The following is a 17,897-nucleotide window of genomic DNA, read 5'->3' on the forward strand; positions in this document are numbered from 1 at the left end:
GTTACCACGCATAGGAGATCACGCGGGTGACTATGCCTTATTTGTCCTCGTGCTCAAATCTATGTCCCTAACGCATAGAGTGAGCACTCGTGCCTGCACGTGCCGTGCCGCTGGCGGCGTCCTCGCTTGGCTCTCGCGCAGCCACGTCCCGACGGGGCAGACGGACGTTTCGTGGCGCTGAGGGGTCTCCCCCGGTCTGCACGTGAGTGGCGAGTAAAAGGCGGCATTACGTAACGACCGGAGGAGGCGCCTCGCGTCGCATCTGTTACCCCACGCTTTCAGTGCGTCCGATGATTTGCGGTTAGTCAGAAAGATGGCGCTTTAAAAAAAAAAAAAAAAAAAAAAAAACCCATAGCAATTATGTTGCTTCACATTTAGCAAAGTAACTATTCATACGGTGCACCGGTGATGAAGCTTCTCGTTTGTTTGTTTGTTGTGCGTGTGCCTGTATGTCTATGGAGCTCTCTATCATTTTACTATCTAGAACATTGTGCGCGCGTCTCTCGCTCCCTGAACGTCTGTTCAGTTGGTGAGGTGACGGGTTGGACAGAGGTTTGGGTTTGTGTTAGAAATGAGAATAATGTGAAAATATTTAGGAGGTGGGAGACATTACTTTTGGCGGCTTCTGAAAATGTTAGGCTTTATTGAGCACAGAAACATGCAGGGTTGTTTTCGGTAAAGAAAAAATTAATTATCTGAACTAATTTGGATAAAGTAGACGAAATTATTTTTAGACTAAACCTACATCATAAAGTGCGATCTCTTTTTATATTTCACATTGCTGTACATGCCTACACTGTTAAACGCAAAAAAAATAAAAATAAATCGGCGGTTGTTATGCTGAAAAGAATTAAGACTTTCCGTGTAGAAACCGTAGAGAAAATCATTTGGCTTTTTCCCTGCGACGGGGGTGTGTGCAGGCCGACAGTTTAAAATCATTGACATGCGTGCTGGATTTCGGGGTTGAACGGAGCACGCCATATTGGAGGCACTGGATTATAGACTAACAGTTTCCAGCTAGCGGTGGATGCGGGACCAGTGAGTGGTCCTCCGTTTTTTGTTGTGGCGTTTCGCTCTTCGATATTTTCCTAAATACCTAATGTAACCCTGTTTACTGACACATTGTCTTGGTTGGGAATTGATACTAAGCGGAACTTGGGGCGTGTTGATTTGCTTGACGGGGTTAATAGTATCATACGTTGGATGGATCCGAGGATTGCCTGGATTCAGCCGGAACAGAAAGGACCTGCAAACACTTTATGGATGCACGTCTGGGAAACGTCTCAGGGAATCCGGACCAACTCCAGTCAGCATCATGATCGACACCACAACGTTTTCGTCAACTCGCCGACCTGCGACGTCTATAAAAATGTAGCGGCCCTGACCGCACCAAGCAAGGATGTTTGTAGGAACATTGGCAGTGACCCCACTGCCACTAGTTTATCCAGCAGCCATCATCCGAGCAATGCCAATAACATCAGAAACGGCACGTCTGTTACCGGCTTCACAACATCACCGAATAACAGCGTGCAGAACTCAAGACCTTCCCTAAACGGAGACGGGGAAATTCCTCATCACAAGAAGGGATCCGTTTCCTCGTCGTTTTCGACAGAAGCAGGAACGGAAAGTCCTTCATCTAACTGTTCAACGATAAGGACTAAGGACGGCACCAGCCTCATCAGTGGAAATATGAACAAAAACGCTGGAGGTGCCCATTTGTTTTTTAACTTTAGCGAGAGCATGTTGAATAATGTCAATCGCCACCACCATCATGTTCATTCACGGCATTTCTATCAGGACCAGCACCAGTATGATTTTCAGCAGAACTGCTTGAAGCGCCATCCGTTTCACCCTGCGATTTTTAACAACCATAATCACCATCACCCGGGCCGAAGGAAAAGTGACAATAAGGCGAGCACATATGGGATAAATTATTTACTCTCTAACTGGACTAATGGCAATCATGTCAGCTCCGGGACACCGTGGAAGACCAGGAAATACAGTCCTGGAGTTAACGGGTGAGGGGCTTTTCTTCTATAGGGGTTGCTATTCAAATGAGCTAGCTGTTCCCCTAAGCTAACGCTAGCTAACCGACTAGCCTGACTTATTTCTAACAGTTCACTGCTGTATATCAATATTTGGTGCCGGAGACATGGTGTTTGGTTGTACATTTTTGGTCCGAGGCAGTGTATGTGAATGTCAAGCCTCTTAATGCTGTCAGACCCGTTCGTTGCCCGTCGTTTCCAGGCAGTCAGTTAGCTTTAGTGTTAGCGTTAGCTTTAGCCGTCCTAGCTAGCTGGTGAAGTGGTCCACATTCCTCTTGGTGAGGGCTGGGTGACTTGAGAAATGTCTATTCTGCTGCATTCCTCCTTAGGTAGGAAGATATTTTCGAGGCCTTTAAAGCTTCCTTGCCCTATTTTGTTAATGGGATGTTGCCTCTAAAACGACATTAAAAACAAGGAACATTTAAATAAATATATAAGATGTATATTTTATATAATAAATAATTGCATAAAACTTTATTTTAATGATTAAATGATTTGAGGAATTAAAGTTTTGTGTTTCATAGTAAACCTGGGCTAGACATCTAGCAACAGTGTTTTTTACTACAGGGTGGAGAGTGTGAGGAATATGTAGAAAATATTTTCCCCAAAATGCACTCTTTAGATCACACAGAATGAGAAGTGGAGGTAGGAGGATATGAGAACACTGATACCTTTTCTTCAACAGTTGAACTTTTAGAGCCACTATTCCAGAAAGGGCTTTTTACTCCAGAATCTCAACTGGCTGTCTAATCCAGACATGCTGTGACACTCTAGAAATCCTCCTAAAATATTGCCTAATTGTATCTGAAAATTCAAGGTTGTAGTTGATGCAACGTACCAATAAGTTTATATCCTATATATATTTATTCATCTGCAGTGGTTTGGTTGCAGCAATTTGGAATTTTTTTTTATTTTATTTTTTTTTATTTTGGATAGAACCTCTTTAAAATGTACTTAACCCTCTGTTAAAGCAGAGTATTTTGGAACTGTATTTGGTGGGCAGGATCACTATTATTCCATTTTATTTTGAATTTGATTAGTGTGATCCTATGAAGGTTTGCTTCCTCTCATGAGTTTTACAGTTAGCAGTTGTGCTGACATCAGTGTTTCACATAGAAAAGATGTGATCCGCTTAAGCAAAGCACCTCTGTCATCCTACACAGCATATTATCCATGATCTTGATGATCTCAGTTTCCTTTCTTTAATGATTATTTCTAAAGCTGTTATTAAGTTTTGTAGGTCTGTTACTGCAAAATTGTGAGAGCCACAATATACTATGATGAATGCATGCTCAACTGCACTACTCTAATATGCAATAATGGTCTAGAGTCAGCATGTTGCTCAGTAAATTAGGGTTAGTTTAGCAAATTAGGGTCAGGTTAACAAATAAGGGTTAGTTTAGTAAATTAGGCAGAGGTTCCTGCTTTAATTGCTTGGTGGGTGAAAGATATGTCTCCACTCCTCCAGGTCCATACAAAAAGAAAATAAATGTTTGGGGGGGGGGGGTTTAATCTAAAAACACACATTTCTTTCTCTCCAATGTAATGAGAATAAACAGAGGTTATAAATTCCATTAACTACCAAGCATCCCTCCCTCCAGCACCAGCACATACCATTTAAAGCTACTATATCTTTGAGAAAGTATGGGATATGCTGATAAATTAATTAAGTGAAATTGGAATTATAATCTTTCCTGGCCATACAACACATAAAATGCATGTTTATATATATTATAAAGTGTGTGTGTGTGTGTGTCTGACATTCCAGATGAAGGGTCACAATATTCACATGATCCAATGAAGATCAGTTGTTTTGGTCAGAAATGTAAAACAATAAGAGTTTAACCCTGTCCACTCTAGGGTTCACAAATGTGTTCTAATGTGTTGCAAGACAAATCATAACACTACCATATTATATCTAGCAGTATTTATGTCCAGTAGTATGTATGTCCATATAATGCAGTCCCAGTGTTTACAGAACTTTGTGACATTCTGTTCTGCATGTACATTATTCCCAGGTAGCTGGAAGCTTTAAAAAAGCTTTTTGCTAAATAAACTTCAAAACTAATTGTTAATTTTAGCCTAATGTTAGCCTACTGTTAGGTTAAACCTTAGCCTACCTTTCTTGAAAAATACAGTTGTTTTTAACACTAGTTAACCCTGAGGCTGTTTAGATTTTTGTTTGTTTGTTTTCAGATCTTTTCGTTTTTTTCATTGAAACACATTTTCAGTGAAATCTTTGAAAAGTCAAGTTACAGATGGAGTCTTAATATAAATGTATGTTAATTATAAATTAGTTTCCAACATTGAGCCCAGTTTAATATATCTTAAACCATGTTAAAAACTTAAAATTGAAAGTTTGGAACACTGAACCTGAGCCACACTGTTAGGAGAGATTCATAATCAATATAAATTGAGAAGACTAAAAGTTCCAGTAACCAATAAGAACAGGCAATGGTGAAAAATGTAAGACCCCAAAAGTTTTAGTTGGCACAAATAATAATTTATTTATTGGTTTTCTTTGCCAGTCTTCAAATTTGATTGGCAGATCTTGGTTGTCAGGATTTCTAAACTCAAACAGCAGACACACAGATGGTTATAAATATAAATATAAAACATGGTGTATAATAAATAAATAACCTAATAGCTTAACCTTCTAAACAGATAAAACAACTGCCTTAGAACATGTGGTCTCCATATTTTCATGTGCTGGTCAAGCAGTGCTCTGTGTATACTGTCAGTGGGGTTTACATTGACACCAGTGAATACAAGGAACCTTCATATTTTATTGTCACAGTGATGTTAATTGGGTCCTACTTTGAGCGTGATGCCTTTGTCATCTTCCAGACACAGGTTGGCAGGTTTCTGATCTCATTTGTAAGCACACTGAATGTGATTTTTCAATAACACTTTCAGAGGATTCCTTGACCATCAGGGTTGTATTATTCATAGCAACTCATATGAAGCCAGACTCTCAGAAATTGTGAAAAATCTGCAAATAATTTTCACAATTATAAACTATAGCCTGCATTTTGCTTTCCTTTACAAAAGCAAAAGGGGGCAAAAAAAAGCTGTTTACACCAAAGTACTGTTCATATTAGAAAGAGCATATGAGACATTTTGAAAGAGAATGCTCGAGGAGCCCCATTTTGTCAAGTGTGTGCACTCTAGGTCCACAATTCTTTTTCCTTTGTTGCGATTGCAATTTGCCTGGTAATGTGTTATACTGGTGAACCTTTGACGCAACAGGGTTAGATGGATCGGCATTACTTGAAAATAAATTATATTTATTTGTTCATGTGAATGCTGGGATTCATCAAAGTCACTGCTGAATAAACACCTGGAATGTCTGAGATTGTACTCGTAGGATGCGAATGGGGGGAGGAGACTTGTTAAAGGCCTTATTTGCGTACTGTGGATTTGGTGTGATATCAGAATTTCACAGGCCAATACAGTGATCATTTGTTAATTATAGTCATTGTTCATTTTCTGTGGCTTGTCTACTTCACTTCAGTATGGAGTTGCCCATAGAGTTTAGCTGGTGATGAGTAGCATTAAAAGCCAATTCTGTCTTTTCAGCTAGAAAATTCAAGAGAAACTTTCAGTGTTAATCCGCATCATGTGGGTGTTTGCCAGCGACGCCTCTGTCAAAAGCACTTTTGGGGGGAGGTTGCGGACAAAGTCACCCATTTTGTGTGCAGTGGTGTCCTTTTATTTCTCAGTGACGGTGACAGTTCAACGAGAACCATCTGTCTTGTTTGCAGCGAGTTCAGCAGATGCAGCCTGTCAAATACTGAAAATTGTGCTTGAAGAGGTGTGTGTGTGTGTGTTTGTTTGTGTGTGTGCAGAGGGAACTTCGCTGATGATGTATGATGCAGTTCTTCTATTTTGCTTTCTTTTTCTTTTTTAGTACAAACAGGTTGCTCAGCAGGTGCCATTGTAGATTGGGGCAGTCCTCATGAGGACCTACGTCAGTCGCCCATATTGTATTGTCATAATTTGTGCCTTTTTTTGCTTGTCTGTTTTACCTTTTCAAGCCCTAACAAAGTTTGCATTAGCTTGTCCATGCGCAGCTTTCCAAAATATAATGTCATAGCACCGGCCCAAGTTTGATACCCGAGTCCCCAGCGAGACTTCGTCAGCGATCTGCTTCAGGCTGCAGCTCACGCTGATGTCTTACACCTGCCCTTTATCTAAGGCTGCACGAGGAGATAATCGACTTTTACAACTTGATGCGCCCTCGGGCAGAGGAGGCCACCATGAGACAGGAGGTGGTCGATCGGATAGAATCGGTCATCAAAGAACAGTGGCCAGATGCTGATGTGAGTGAATGGGTCATTGTCAATGCACCCTGACAAGTGCACGCACGCACGCACGCACACACACACACACACACACACAGCCAGCATGTGACACAGGTATACACAAGGCCTGTTCTTTTAGAGCCAAGTGGGTGGATATATCAGATATATCTCTAAAATACAGTAGAAAGTCAGTTAATTGATATATTACTCTAACAAAACTTATCTTGCAGTGCTTAGCTTGACAAAATGTAAATTCCAATGACTGGTTTAAGTAGTACAGGATCCAAGCCTGCTTTGACGTCCTGGATTGTATATTGCATGTTTCAGTGCTTTTTGTTCTCTCTCTCTCTCTCTCTCTCTCTCTCTCTCTCTCTCTCTCTCTCTCTCTCTCTCTCTCTCTCTCTCTCTCTCTCTCTCTCTCTCTCTCTCTCTCTCTCTCTCTCTCTCTCTCTCTCTCTCTCTCTCTCTCTCTCTCTCTCTCTCTCTCTCTCTCTCTCTCTCTCTCTCTCTCTCTCTCTCTCTCTCTCTGTGTGTGTGTGTGTCATCAGGTTCAAATATTTGGCAGCTTCAGTACTGGACTGTACCTCCCAACCAGGTGAGTCAGCATGTGTGCATATGGTCTTACGAGCTCTTCCAAATTCCAGTTCTAGAAAGGTAAACTAGAGGGTTTGATTTTCTTCACACCAACGATTTACGATGACATGTTGTGGCTCTGTGCTGACATGCCACTCCAATCTGCAGATACTCTGCCTCAGTTTTTTGCCACTACATGTACATGAAGAATACGTTAAACGGACTCAGCACATAAACACCTGTGGGTGTAGTAGAGGCCCAACACGTAGTTCCACACTGCTGTAATTTAAGATTACCCATTATAGCCTTACAGGGGAGAGTTTGATGTCTTCAGGAGTTGGTTTCCTAAATGATTTAGAGGTATAAAATGGTAACACCTTCAACATAAAGTCCTGACTAGTAGCTGAGCCTAAAGCTTTCTGTCACTCAGCAAGAGGTTTTTGAGGATTTAAATGGGCTTTTGGTTGAGATTTTATTGTCCAGCATTTTTCTGATAAGTTGTCAAAATGTTTTATTGTAATGTAATTAAATGGCTTACCAGTTTAACAGTTTAAAGGATTCCACATTTTTCTTAATCTTGGTTCTAACAGTGATGGTTTTTTATAACAATAATCTGTGCACAGGCTGTCTGTATTTACTGTGAGGTTTATTTTCTTAGTGCTGCTATTGATGCTATTTAACATATAGTGCTAATGTTTAAAGTAAATCCATCTGAAAAATTGGTGTCTGTATTGGCAGATAAACATAGAAAATCAGATTTAATTTTGTTGCATCCCTAGTTTTAAGGTATCTCACCCAAGATGAGATTGAAATTAAAATTTGACTAGCCCTTTGTTATAAACCAAAACTGGACCCCTTATTTTAAAACATTGTCAGGTGAGATCTGTATTCTTGTGATTTTGATGTTTTCTAGTGATTCAGATTACTGAGCACAGCATCTTAATTAACTGTGAGGTTACACTTGCTAGTTCCCTGAGACCTGAGCAGTCTTGTTTTAAACAACTCCTTAGTTTTGTATAATATGAAAATAAGTCATTGTACCTTGCTCTCATTTTTAACACGGTCCAACCAGTTTGAGTAGCTCTGTGTGGTAATGTGCTTCTGAACTTCTCATATCGCAGCTTCTTACCTTTTGAACATTGGACTGTGATGTCTATTCACAAAGAACCACTTAGCAGTAGCTTGTTTTAGCTTGTAAAATGTTGAGAGTAGTGGTGGTGTTAGGTTGACCACACTACTTAACTTGTCATTGCTGGTATGTCTGTTTTGTAGTGACATTGACCTGGTGGTGTTTGGGAAGTGGGAGAGACCCCCCTTACAGCAGTTGGAGCAGGCCCTTCGAAAAAACAACGTGGCAGAGCCACACTCCATCAAAGTACTTGACAAGGCTACGGTAAGACATCCACCGGGCCCCACCGTCCACGGCACAGCTATGCCCACATCTACTCACCCCTTCATTCTGATCTTTTGTTAGTCCTGTGGTTGTTGGTCATGACCGTTAAGTGTGCACGGTTGCTCTAAATCATATAATTTGATTTGGTCATGCTGAAGGTACCAATTATCAAACTGACAGACCAGGAAACGGAGGTCAAAGTGGACATCAGCTTCAACGTGGAGACCGGCGTCAAAGCTGCGCACTTCATCAAAGACTATGTGAAGGTAAATGTGTTCAGAATGTGTTCAGCCTCTGTCTCCTCATGGCACTGCTTAATTCATCATAGAATTCGATGCCCAATTAATAATGAAGGAAGAGATGAGACTCTCAATGAGAGTCATTCACTGGCAAGCCTTCTGGCACTTGTTTTAATCATGTATTTGGTAAGGACACATGTGATTTGCATAGAGGACTGAAACATTTGTGCAGTATAGGCTGGCTGGCTGAAAAATGCCTGGAGTACTTTGACCTCGGCTGTGTTGGAAATAGCCTTCATACCCCTGCCGCACTGTGCCCAGATCAGTATGCCGTATGAATTATGTGGCCTCATAGTATGGTTTACATTCGTCACTTATTGGATACTATACTGCATACTACTACAGGGACCAATACTCAGTATACAGAATATACAGGTTGCAGTATACAGTGTGTAGTAGACTGTATTGAACATAGCCCTTGTTTTACCAGGTGCTTGCTGAAGTAGTACTGGACATGTAGCGTCCTGCTTTGTTTACACATGTGAGGAAAGGAATGTGAACTGAAAACTTAAATGATTGCTGTCACTGATCTCCATCGCATACTTACTGTAACATTGTACTATCTCTATAGACAGTCCATCAACTCCAAGGCCTCCGCTTGTTCCTGAATAGGTGTTGATGGGTACGAGTATGAGTCTGATTGTGAAGAAAACAGCAGGATGGCTAATGGCTAATATTCCTCAGATGTTTGACTAGGGAATGTGTGAATAATTCTAAGGTTGCTGTTACAAATTGGCAGTCGATTAAAAATCTGGATCAGGAGGGACTGCTTTATATGCCGAGGTCAGGTTTGTGTATCTCTGAAACATCTTTCTCTGGGCCGGTGTTTGGCTCTCAGGGTGCATGTGCTCTGGACCCTGTGCCAAACCCTCCTGCTTGTCTGAACAGATGGATCTGTCTTGTGTGAAATGAGGCTTGCTTTGGCTCTCCCTTCCCACACCAGTGCTGTGTAATCTCCCTGCACTGGCCTTGACTCTGCTCTTGCGTGCACACATTGTCTCTAATCTTGTCTCCTATTTGTTTTGCTTCCTCCCTGCCTGCAGAAGTACACCGTCCTGCCTTACTTGATTTTTGTGCTGAAGCACTTCCTCTTGCAGAGAGATCTGAATGAGGTCTTCACAGGAGGCATTAGCTCCTACAGTCTCATCCTGATGGTCATCAGCTTCCTGCAGGTAAAAAAAATAAATAAATAAATGGTGGTATCTCCATCAGGGCATGGACCCCACACTCCGTGAGAATTAGGGGAGTGAGGCGTGCTGTTTTCCTGTCCTCTGCCCTAACCCCTCCAGTGCTTCCTTGTCCCGTAGCTGCACCCGCGGATTGACGCCCGCACACCCAACGCCAACCTCGGCGTCCTCCTCATTGAGTTCTTCGAGCTGTACGGCAGGCACTTCAACTACCTGAAGACTGGCATCCGGATAAAGAACGGTGGAGCCTACGTGGCTAAGGAAGACATGGTGAAGGCCATGAGCATCGGCTCCCGGCCATCTATGCTCTGTATCGAGGACCCCTTGCTCCCAGGTGCTCCCGCGCTGCCCTGCACACTTGCCATACGCTCGTCTGGTCCCATCAGCATGGGAGGGGCTCTCATGAAAATTCAGTTAACTTGCTGGCTTTTTCTAGGAAAGCCTTGTTTCAATGTTTGCATTGTTGCCTTACAAAACATTTTGATAAGCAAAATCTGTACCTTAGTAATTGTGTGGTGTGGAATGATGGTGTTAAATTCTTTCTTGAGTTTTGAACAGTGGTTTTCTAAGTGTTTGTTCATTTTATGTGTCAGGTAACGATGTGGGCAGGAGTTCATATGGAGCCATGCAGGTGAAGCAGGTGTTTGACTATGCCTATATTGTCCTTGGCCATGCAGTGTCCCCTCTCGCGAACTCCTATCCCAACAAAGACAGCGACAGGTGAGGCACGTGTGTGTGTGTGTGTGTGTGTGTGTGTGTGTGTGTGTGTGTGTGTGTGTGTGTGTGTGTGTGTGTGTGTGTGTGTGTGTGTGTGTGTGTGTGTGCGCGCGCGCACACACACACACACACACGTACCCACATACATGCACACAGACACACAGTGTGATTTGCTCTACTATTCTACCTGTCTGTTACCTGTTAAAGGGCAGCCAATTAGGTAAAATAGTCCATATGTATTACAGCATTTTGTACCTGGCCTGACATTTCCATTCTGTTTTGTAACTGTTCTGCTGTTTGACCTGTTTTGCAACTGCTCTGCCTTCCACCTCTTTACTGCAGCACTCTGGGGCGCATCATTAAGGTGACCCAGGAAGTGATCGCCTACAGGGACTGGATTGCTCAGAAGTGGGGAGGGAAGCAGCTTTCCCGGGTAGAGAGGAATGGGGGTAAGCTGTCTGCAGTATCGCTCTGACCGCCTGCTCACCCAGGGCACGGAAGGGTGCAGAACTGTCTGTTACCCACCTGAAAGCCCAGGGCACGGAAGGATTCAGAGCTGTGCACTTTCCCCAAGAATTATTTCCATGCTTGGTGATGATCAGCACATAAATATAAAGGTCTTGTTGACTGCAAAATTGATTTTATAGTAAAAATATGAAAATTGAAAGTAAACCATGTGTGTAAATTTAAAAGGATTTTCATTCTGAATGGATTGATTATATTTTTCCATGCAGCTGAGAGAGTTTTTCTTTGTTTGTTTGTTTTCATAATTTTTTTCCCCGTGCATCTGTAACATGAATCTGAACGGCACTGTATGCTTTCTGTGCCCACAGTGGGTCTCTGGGTCACTATAGCAACACTCAGCTGTGCCTTCCAGAAGGGAGGAGCCCAGTGGTTTATTAAAATGTCCTCTATCCCCTAGCAGTATGCCCACCACACAGTACTCTAACTTCTGAATAATGAACTTCAGTAAATAAAATGGGGTTTGTTAGGGTGGAACATTAGCTGTGTAATGGTGTGTGTAACCTTTTAAAACAGCAACAACAGAGACTCCTAAAACCTTTTTAGGAAATCCACACTTCACTATCAGTTTCTGGTGGTGCACAAAAAACACTGTTAAAAGGAAAGTAGAAATGACTTTGTATAATATCATCAGCAAATATTAGATATGTTATGAACTCTCTCTCCATATAAAGTAACCTTCAATTTGAGTGTTTTAAAAAAAAAAAAAAAAAAAAAAAAATGCATGTGACATCTGAATCATTATGAACTGTTTTAGCTCCACCCCACCCCCCCGCAATCACGCAAACATCAAACAATTCAACATCAAAAGTTGTGTGTATCAGCGTATCATCTAAATGATGCAGTACAATACAAATAATGAATACAACGTGTGGGTGTGTGTCCAGGTCCAGCTCCTAAAGAGGCTGTGGAGCAGACAGACCCCAGTGCCTTGCTGGGTGTGGGGGTGGAGGACCAGCCCCAGAGGGACTCGGCCTCTCCGAACAGCGCTGACTCGCCCATGTCTCTGTCCAGCCCCCAGCAACACTCCTCAGCCTCCTCCCTGTCGGGCAGCGACATCGTAAGTATGAAGCCCCGCCCCCTTAACCCTCCAGCCCCACCCATTTACACCTGATGTCTAGCATTTGTGCTACCCCCTACCTTCCTAGTCTGTTCTAACTTCTTTCACTTCCTCACTTCCTTTCTCTTTCTCTCTTCTTCCCATTTTTCTTCCCCCCCCCCCCACCATGCATCTTTTGTAGGACTCAGACAGTACCCCGTGTGTCGCACCCACAGTGCCGTCCTACCCTCTTCAGACACTGGGCACGCTGCCCACTGAAGTGCATATGAGCATGAGCAAAGCCAACCTTACCACTCCACTCGCAATGCCCCCTGCCAACCAGGTGAGCTGAGGCAGAGAGCAGTGTTCGTCGAGGACAAACCCCCTCACTCTCAGCCAAATTCAGGCTTGAGAACAAATTAAACGTGGTTCTTGTTGGAATCAAGTCACTGGAATTTCCTTGCAACCCATGTACGTTTTCTCTCGGTTTTGGCTGAAGTCCACCTGCTGTTCGGCTCCTTTGTGGCGTGGTGGCCATCAGCCTGCGAGAACAAGGACTAAAATGAGCTCTTCTGGTACCTGCACACTTCTGTCTGTGTTACAGGCTGGCATCTCCCTTTATCTGTTTATTGACATGAAGTGAGCTTACTCATAGTGAATGTGGTGGAATTGCTTTATGTATAAAGACCTCGCAGGCATGTCCACTGATGGGTTAAACCCAGGTTAAAAACTGGGTTTCTCCTTCTTAGCTGAGAGTTTCAGTGCCAGGTCTTCATCTCTGGCAGGCAGGTGTGTATGGATGACTGAATACTCCCACACTCCTGTAACTACACACGCGCACACACACCAGCTTTCACATTATTTTTTTATTTAAATAATGCTTCCTGTAATACACAGTTGGTCGTATAATTTCCCTTATGTGTCCTGTCATCAGGCTTTAAACAAAATTACTGAACATCAAGCAAGTTTCCCAACAACCCAGATCCATCTCTAGTATAATGAGGCCAAACAGGCTGTTTGGTCTCTGGTGTTTTATTTTGGGGGATTTTGTTTGTTTGTGTTTTTGTTTGTTTTGGAAGGTGGGTGGGTGGGGGGGTGTTGAGTGTTGTGCTCAGACCGCTCATGAGATTTTCAGAGAAAATATTCCCTCTAGTACTAGTTAGTTAGTTTGTTTTTTCATGAGTACTGATATCTTCGTGTGTGTGTGTGTGTGTGTGTGTGTGTTTAGTCCGAATGCAGTTTATAGAGGAATATATGAAGCATACATTTCTACCGCTTGAGTCATCTGACAGTTCATGCTGTGTGGTTAGGATTTGAGCGCTTGTATGTTGATGGCTCTTGTCCTCTGTGTCCATGGCAGGCAGGTCCCAAGTTCCCTCTGAAGGGCTTCCACAACGCAGCAGTGGCGCACGGCCCTGTGATGGCTAACCGCGCCCACATCCAATACAACCGCAACACCTGGCGCCGCAGGAAGAGGGACAGCCTCCCAGCCAGCATCAGCAGATAAAGGCCACGCCCCCACCATGCCTTCAGCGCGTTCCTCCACCCCTCTCACCTCACTCGAGCAACCCCACAAACACCCGTCTCAATTTATTTTGTCTCACAATGAAGACTCGACAGCGTCTCCTACTGTTGGGGTGGGCCTGTGGGCTGAGGGACCAGCAGAGCCTGCCCCAGCCCCTTGTGCAGTAGCGGCGCTAAAGGTGGTGCTACCTTCATTCTGCTCCTCACACTCTGCATGGCTGTTTTGGTATGGTTTTTTTTGTTTTGTTTTTTTAAGGAGGAAAAAAAATCCTTGGATGATGGCCTCAGAGGACTCTTCCAAAACAGGAACAGTCAGTGTTCAGTCCTTAGCTCTCTGGCTTCCATTGACCAGGAAAAAAAAAAAAAAACATTTGGGTTGGGGGGTTTTTTTTAATTGTTGTTTTGGGTTTTTTGTTTTTGTTTGTTTTTTTTCCATTATTGTTATTGCAATTTCAGTGTGATGTTTTTTTTTGTTGGTAAGAGCCTTAAGGGACACCATCTACCAGTGAGACGTGTGAGTTTCATCAGCTTATGGCTGCATGTCATTCTGTTGTTTCAGGGTAAGGTGTTTTTCAGATGCGAAGGCCAGTTTTGTGTGTACGCACAAGCAGCTTAAGTGTTGGAGAGGGTGACTCAAAGTGAGTTATATGTGCAATAACTTCTTTCTTTCAACTATTTGAATTTAGACACCAATCGTATTTAATTATGTGCCCAGACTTTTTTCAAAATTGCTTTTATTTTGACTTTTTAATTTTGTTCAACATTTACAGTCTCTGTTGTGCATTGTCCTATTTCCAAAAAAAAACCCTCCACACTGAGCTTTATTTGAGTGAAGTAAATGAGGTGTGAGTTGTCTCCTTCTCTGGGACAAGGAGTTGCACTCAGTTGATGGGTTTCAGTTAACAATGTCTTTGCCTGTCTGTCTTTCCCGTGTTCATTCTGCGGAATGATTTCATCACTGTCTGCAGATGGCGCCATTTCCTTGAGATTGTTTCTCTGCAGATTTAGTGTAGCCCTTCTCGGCACTCTTGCTGTCTTCTCCCTGCCCTGTGTGCATGTGTGCACGTGCGAGTGTGCATGTGTTCTTACCCTTTCAGACTGCTTTTCGATAGGTCGTGAGAGACGCGGCGTACCTGAGAAGCTCAGCTGAACTTGTAGCTAATGCTGCCTGGCCTCTTACAGTGCAACTTTATGCAAAGTGCCCATCTCGCAGTTCTGTGAGGGCACCTAAATCGAACAGAGGACATGACACAAGGGAACTTACTGTGATTCCTTTCTGGAATCTTAATGTGCATTTCTGGGATCTTTATGCTATTTTATTGCCTTCGCCATCTCTGTTTTCTCTCACTCCTGTACTGTATTGTGTACTTTCTGTCTGTATAAGGCACACTATGCTGTATTGCTTTCACTAGGAGCGTTACAGGCTTACAGGTTATTGTTACTATGCAAGTGGGGTTGAGTGTGTCTTCATTAGTGTCTTGTGGCAGCCCGAGGTCAGTGACGAGAGACTGGAGGCAGAGCAGGTGCACCCGTAGGGCTGGCCAAGGTACACAAGAACAGTTCCTGTATGCAAGTCCGTCTGGTTCCAAAAAAAATGAAAACATAAATTTGAAAAGAAAAGTGTGAGGGGGGGGGGGGACCATGAAATATTTGGATTATCTAACTGCTGCCCTCAAGTGAACTGTTTTGGCAGCAGAATCTCTCTCTCTCTCTCTCTCTCTCTCTCTCTCTCTCTCTCTCTCTCTCTCTCATTTACTATCTTTCTCTCTGAGATCAGACGGATTCTATCAGTGCAATTAAGACACTGAAACCATGTTTGTGGCGACTGCCAAAAACCAAACTTTGAATGCGTATAACCCTGTATGTGGAATGACTTTCACTGTCACACACACACGTGTGTGTGTGTGTGTGTGTGTGTGTGTGTGTGTGTGTGTGTGTGTGAGAAATGTTTCCAAGGTCATGCCTGCCACAGAGACTTTTACAAACACGTAAACTGAGCAGCAGGAGTGTTCCCACAACACTTGACTCACCCACCTAACAATGCAATACAGCAAAGATAACCACAACGGCAGTTATCTGCTTTTAGGTAGAACCAGCATCTTTGCCATTGGCCAGACACTGAGGCAGTTTGAGGCTTTCTATAACTAAGCTCGTCCTCTCTACCGCGTGACTCTCAGACAGGAGGAGGACACGCTGAAGAGAAGTGGTTGGTATATTTTAATCTCTTAAGGTTTATCCTCTATGGCCCCATACTGCTAGATTCAGTGTGATGCTCCCCATTAGATGTCAGTGAGCAATTTTTAAATGTACCTTTTTCTCTGACGTCTGTAATTTTGCAGTGGCCAAAAGCACTCTTTAAATTCTCAATACAGAAAGCCCTCAGAATGGCCACCCAGAATTTGAGGTCATGTAGAGGAATGTTTTCTTGTTGTGTTTTTGTTTCTCCAATATTTTTATGTAATTTTTTTTCTATTTTATTTTTTAAATAAAAGTCTTGAAATCGTCAATACTTGTCACATTGTACTCATTACAAATTCATCTTGTTGAAAACATGTAGAAAACTTAAGAAACTGGCCAGTGTTGGTGGTTGTGAACTGTTCTCATTAGAGTTGCTCTGCTAATCTCTGCTCTGCCCCTAGAGGGCACCCTCACTCTAGGTCTCTCACCACAGCTCTTGGACTTTAATGCTTGATCTCATTCACTCGAAATACTTACATACAATTGGCTTTTATGTAGGCATTTATGTCCTTTCCTCGTTCGTTTAATATGTCTCTGTAGTCCAATTTCCATGTTAACAATAATCACTAGAGAGAGGGAGAGCATATTGGAACACGTGTACTTTTCTCAAAGGAATGACATCTATTAAAGATGTTTATGAAGTGAAGCTTTATAGGGTCTACTTCAAGAGCCCATATACAATTTGCTTTTGTGTTTTATAGTGCTTTTTTATACCCTATTTAGTCTCTAATGATGATCATAAGCCTTTTATCTTGTCTAATATATACTTAGGATGGTCCTCTCTCTCTCTCTCTCTCTCTCTCTCTCTCTCTCTCTCTCTCTCTCTCTCTCTCTCTCTCTCTCTCTCTCTCTCTCTCTCTCTCTCTCTCTCTCTCTCTCTCTCTCTCTAAAACCTATAAAACAATGTCTGACTAATAGACAGGGGCCATGTGCAAAATGAACTCTCCAGTATGATGAGATAAACATATACAGTTAGAAAGAAGTCAAGATGGCACAAAATGACAAAGGGAGTAAGCAGGAGAGCAAATGAGCGATGTCTCCACGGGGCAGTGGAGACATTGTGAAGGAGTCCCAGCAGAGATAATGACTTCAGCAGTGAGCTTGGTATGAGCGGATGCAGAGGGGAGATGGACTCAGTCTCCCTAAAGCCCTGTCAGAAGTCACCAGAGGTAATGAGCTCCTGCAAACCTGTGAAGGAGCATGGATATCCCCTGATCCAGACGGACATTCTAATTTTAAGTGATTTTTAGATTTTTTTTTTTTCTTTTTTTAATGCAAAATTGGCTTTTTGTGCTGCCTACCATTAGTAGACATTCTGAGGAAAATCACCATAGAGAATTAAATATGTCCTCTGCAGAGTTCCTTACTGGTGTGTTACAATCTTGTAAAAGATGTCATTTTCTCAGGCCAAAGGGGCATTATATTTTCCACTTCCTGGTAACAGTTTGCTATCTGAATTCGCTTCCCTGTTTGCACTGGTCCAACCTCACGAGATATGAGAAGTCAGGGTGAGACCATGCTGCTTTTCACTGGGATGTTTATCTAGTCTGTGCTGCTGTAACAAAATTCAAATTTGTGACACATAGGCTGCTTTGCAGGGAACAGACTAAAATCTGATCATTAAACTGCATTCAGTTATCTCTGCCTCAGGTGTGGGTGTAATATATCAGTGGCATGTGAGTAAGATGAACTTTTTTTGAAGGGTAAATTCAAGAAAATTATAGTCATGGTCATCTATGCCATTTAAGGAAGATTATATTTTGCTCTGCACCACACATCTTTGACCCTTTTAATCTTAGCATGTGTAATTGTGCACTCTCAGTGGTTGTACTGCTGGCGTTTCTCCCGTGCTGTGCCAGATGTGCCCATGCTGTACACGGGGTCTGGTGTTGTTGCAGGTACAGAGGAACCAGCTGCAGAGAGCCAGGCAGAATGTTTTAGCATCATTAGTATTTTCCTCTCTGAGCAATTCAGTTGGATGCTTTTATTATGTCTGCATGCGAACAATGTGTCCTTAATTTGTGTTAGTCTGGCCACACATATTGTGGAGGGAAAA

At 42.7% G+C, this 17,897-nt stretch overlaps 1 protein-coding gene across 1 annotated transcript; it reads left to right on the plus strand.

Moving 5' to 3' along the window:
• The first annotated feature begins 1,002 nt into the window (after positions 1-1,002).
• tent4a (terminal nucleotidyltransferase 4A) lies at positions 1,003-16,076 on the plus strand. The gene is made up of 12 exons (XM_027030422.2): positions 1,003-2,018; positions 6,244-6,367; positions 6,898-6,944; positions 8,195-8,315; positions 8,474-8,581; positions 9,658-9,786; positions 9,922-10,135; positions 10,395-10,521; positions 10,861-10,967; positions 11,928-12,100; positions 12,282-12,422; positions 13,440-16,076. The coding sequence occupies exons 1-12, from the start codon at positions 1,204-1,206 to the stop codon at positions 13,584-13,586; spliced, it is 2,253 nt and encodes a 750-aa protein (XP_026886223.2). The 5' UTR covers positions 1,003-1,203; the 3' UTR covers positions 13,587-16,076.
• The last annotated feature ends 1,821 nt before the right edge of the window (positions 16,077-17,897 follow it).

This window comes from Electrophorus electricus, chromosome 8, assembly GCF_013358815.1.
Source record: "Electrophorus electricus isolate fEleEle1 chromosome 8, fEleEle1.pri, whole genome shotgun sequence".
Lineage (NCBI taxonomy): Eukaryota > Metazoa > Chordata > Actinopteri > Gymnotiformes > Gymnotidae > Electrophorus > Electrophorus electricus.

What these genes read in the sequence shown, in the direction of transcription:
- tent4a (XM_027030422.2), top strand. Translation starts at nt 1,204, where the DNA reads ATGGATCCGAGGATTGCCTGGATTCAGCCGGAACAGAAAGGACCTGCA. An exon ending in AACAGTGGCCAGATGCTGAT is followed by an intron (nt 6,368 to 6,897) that starts GTGAGTGAATGG and finishes GTGTGTCATCAG; the next exon opens with GTTCAAATATTTGGCAGCTT. An exon ending in GGACTGTACCTCCCAACCAG is followed by an intron (nt 6,945 to 8,194) that starts GTGAGTCAGCAT and finishes TCTGTTTTGTAG; the next exon opens with TGACATTGACCTGGTGGTGT.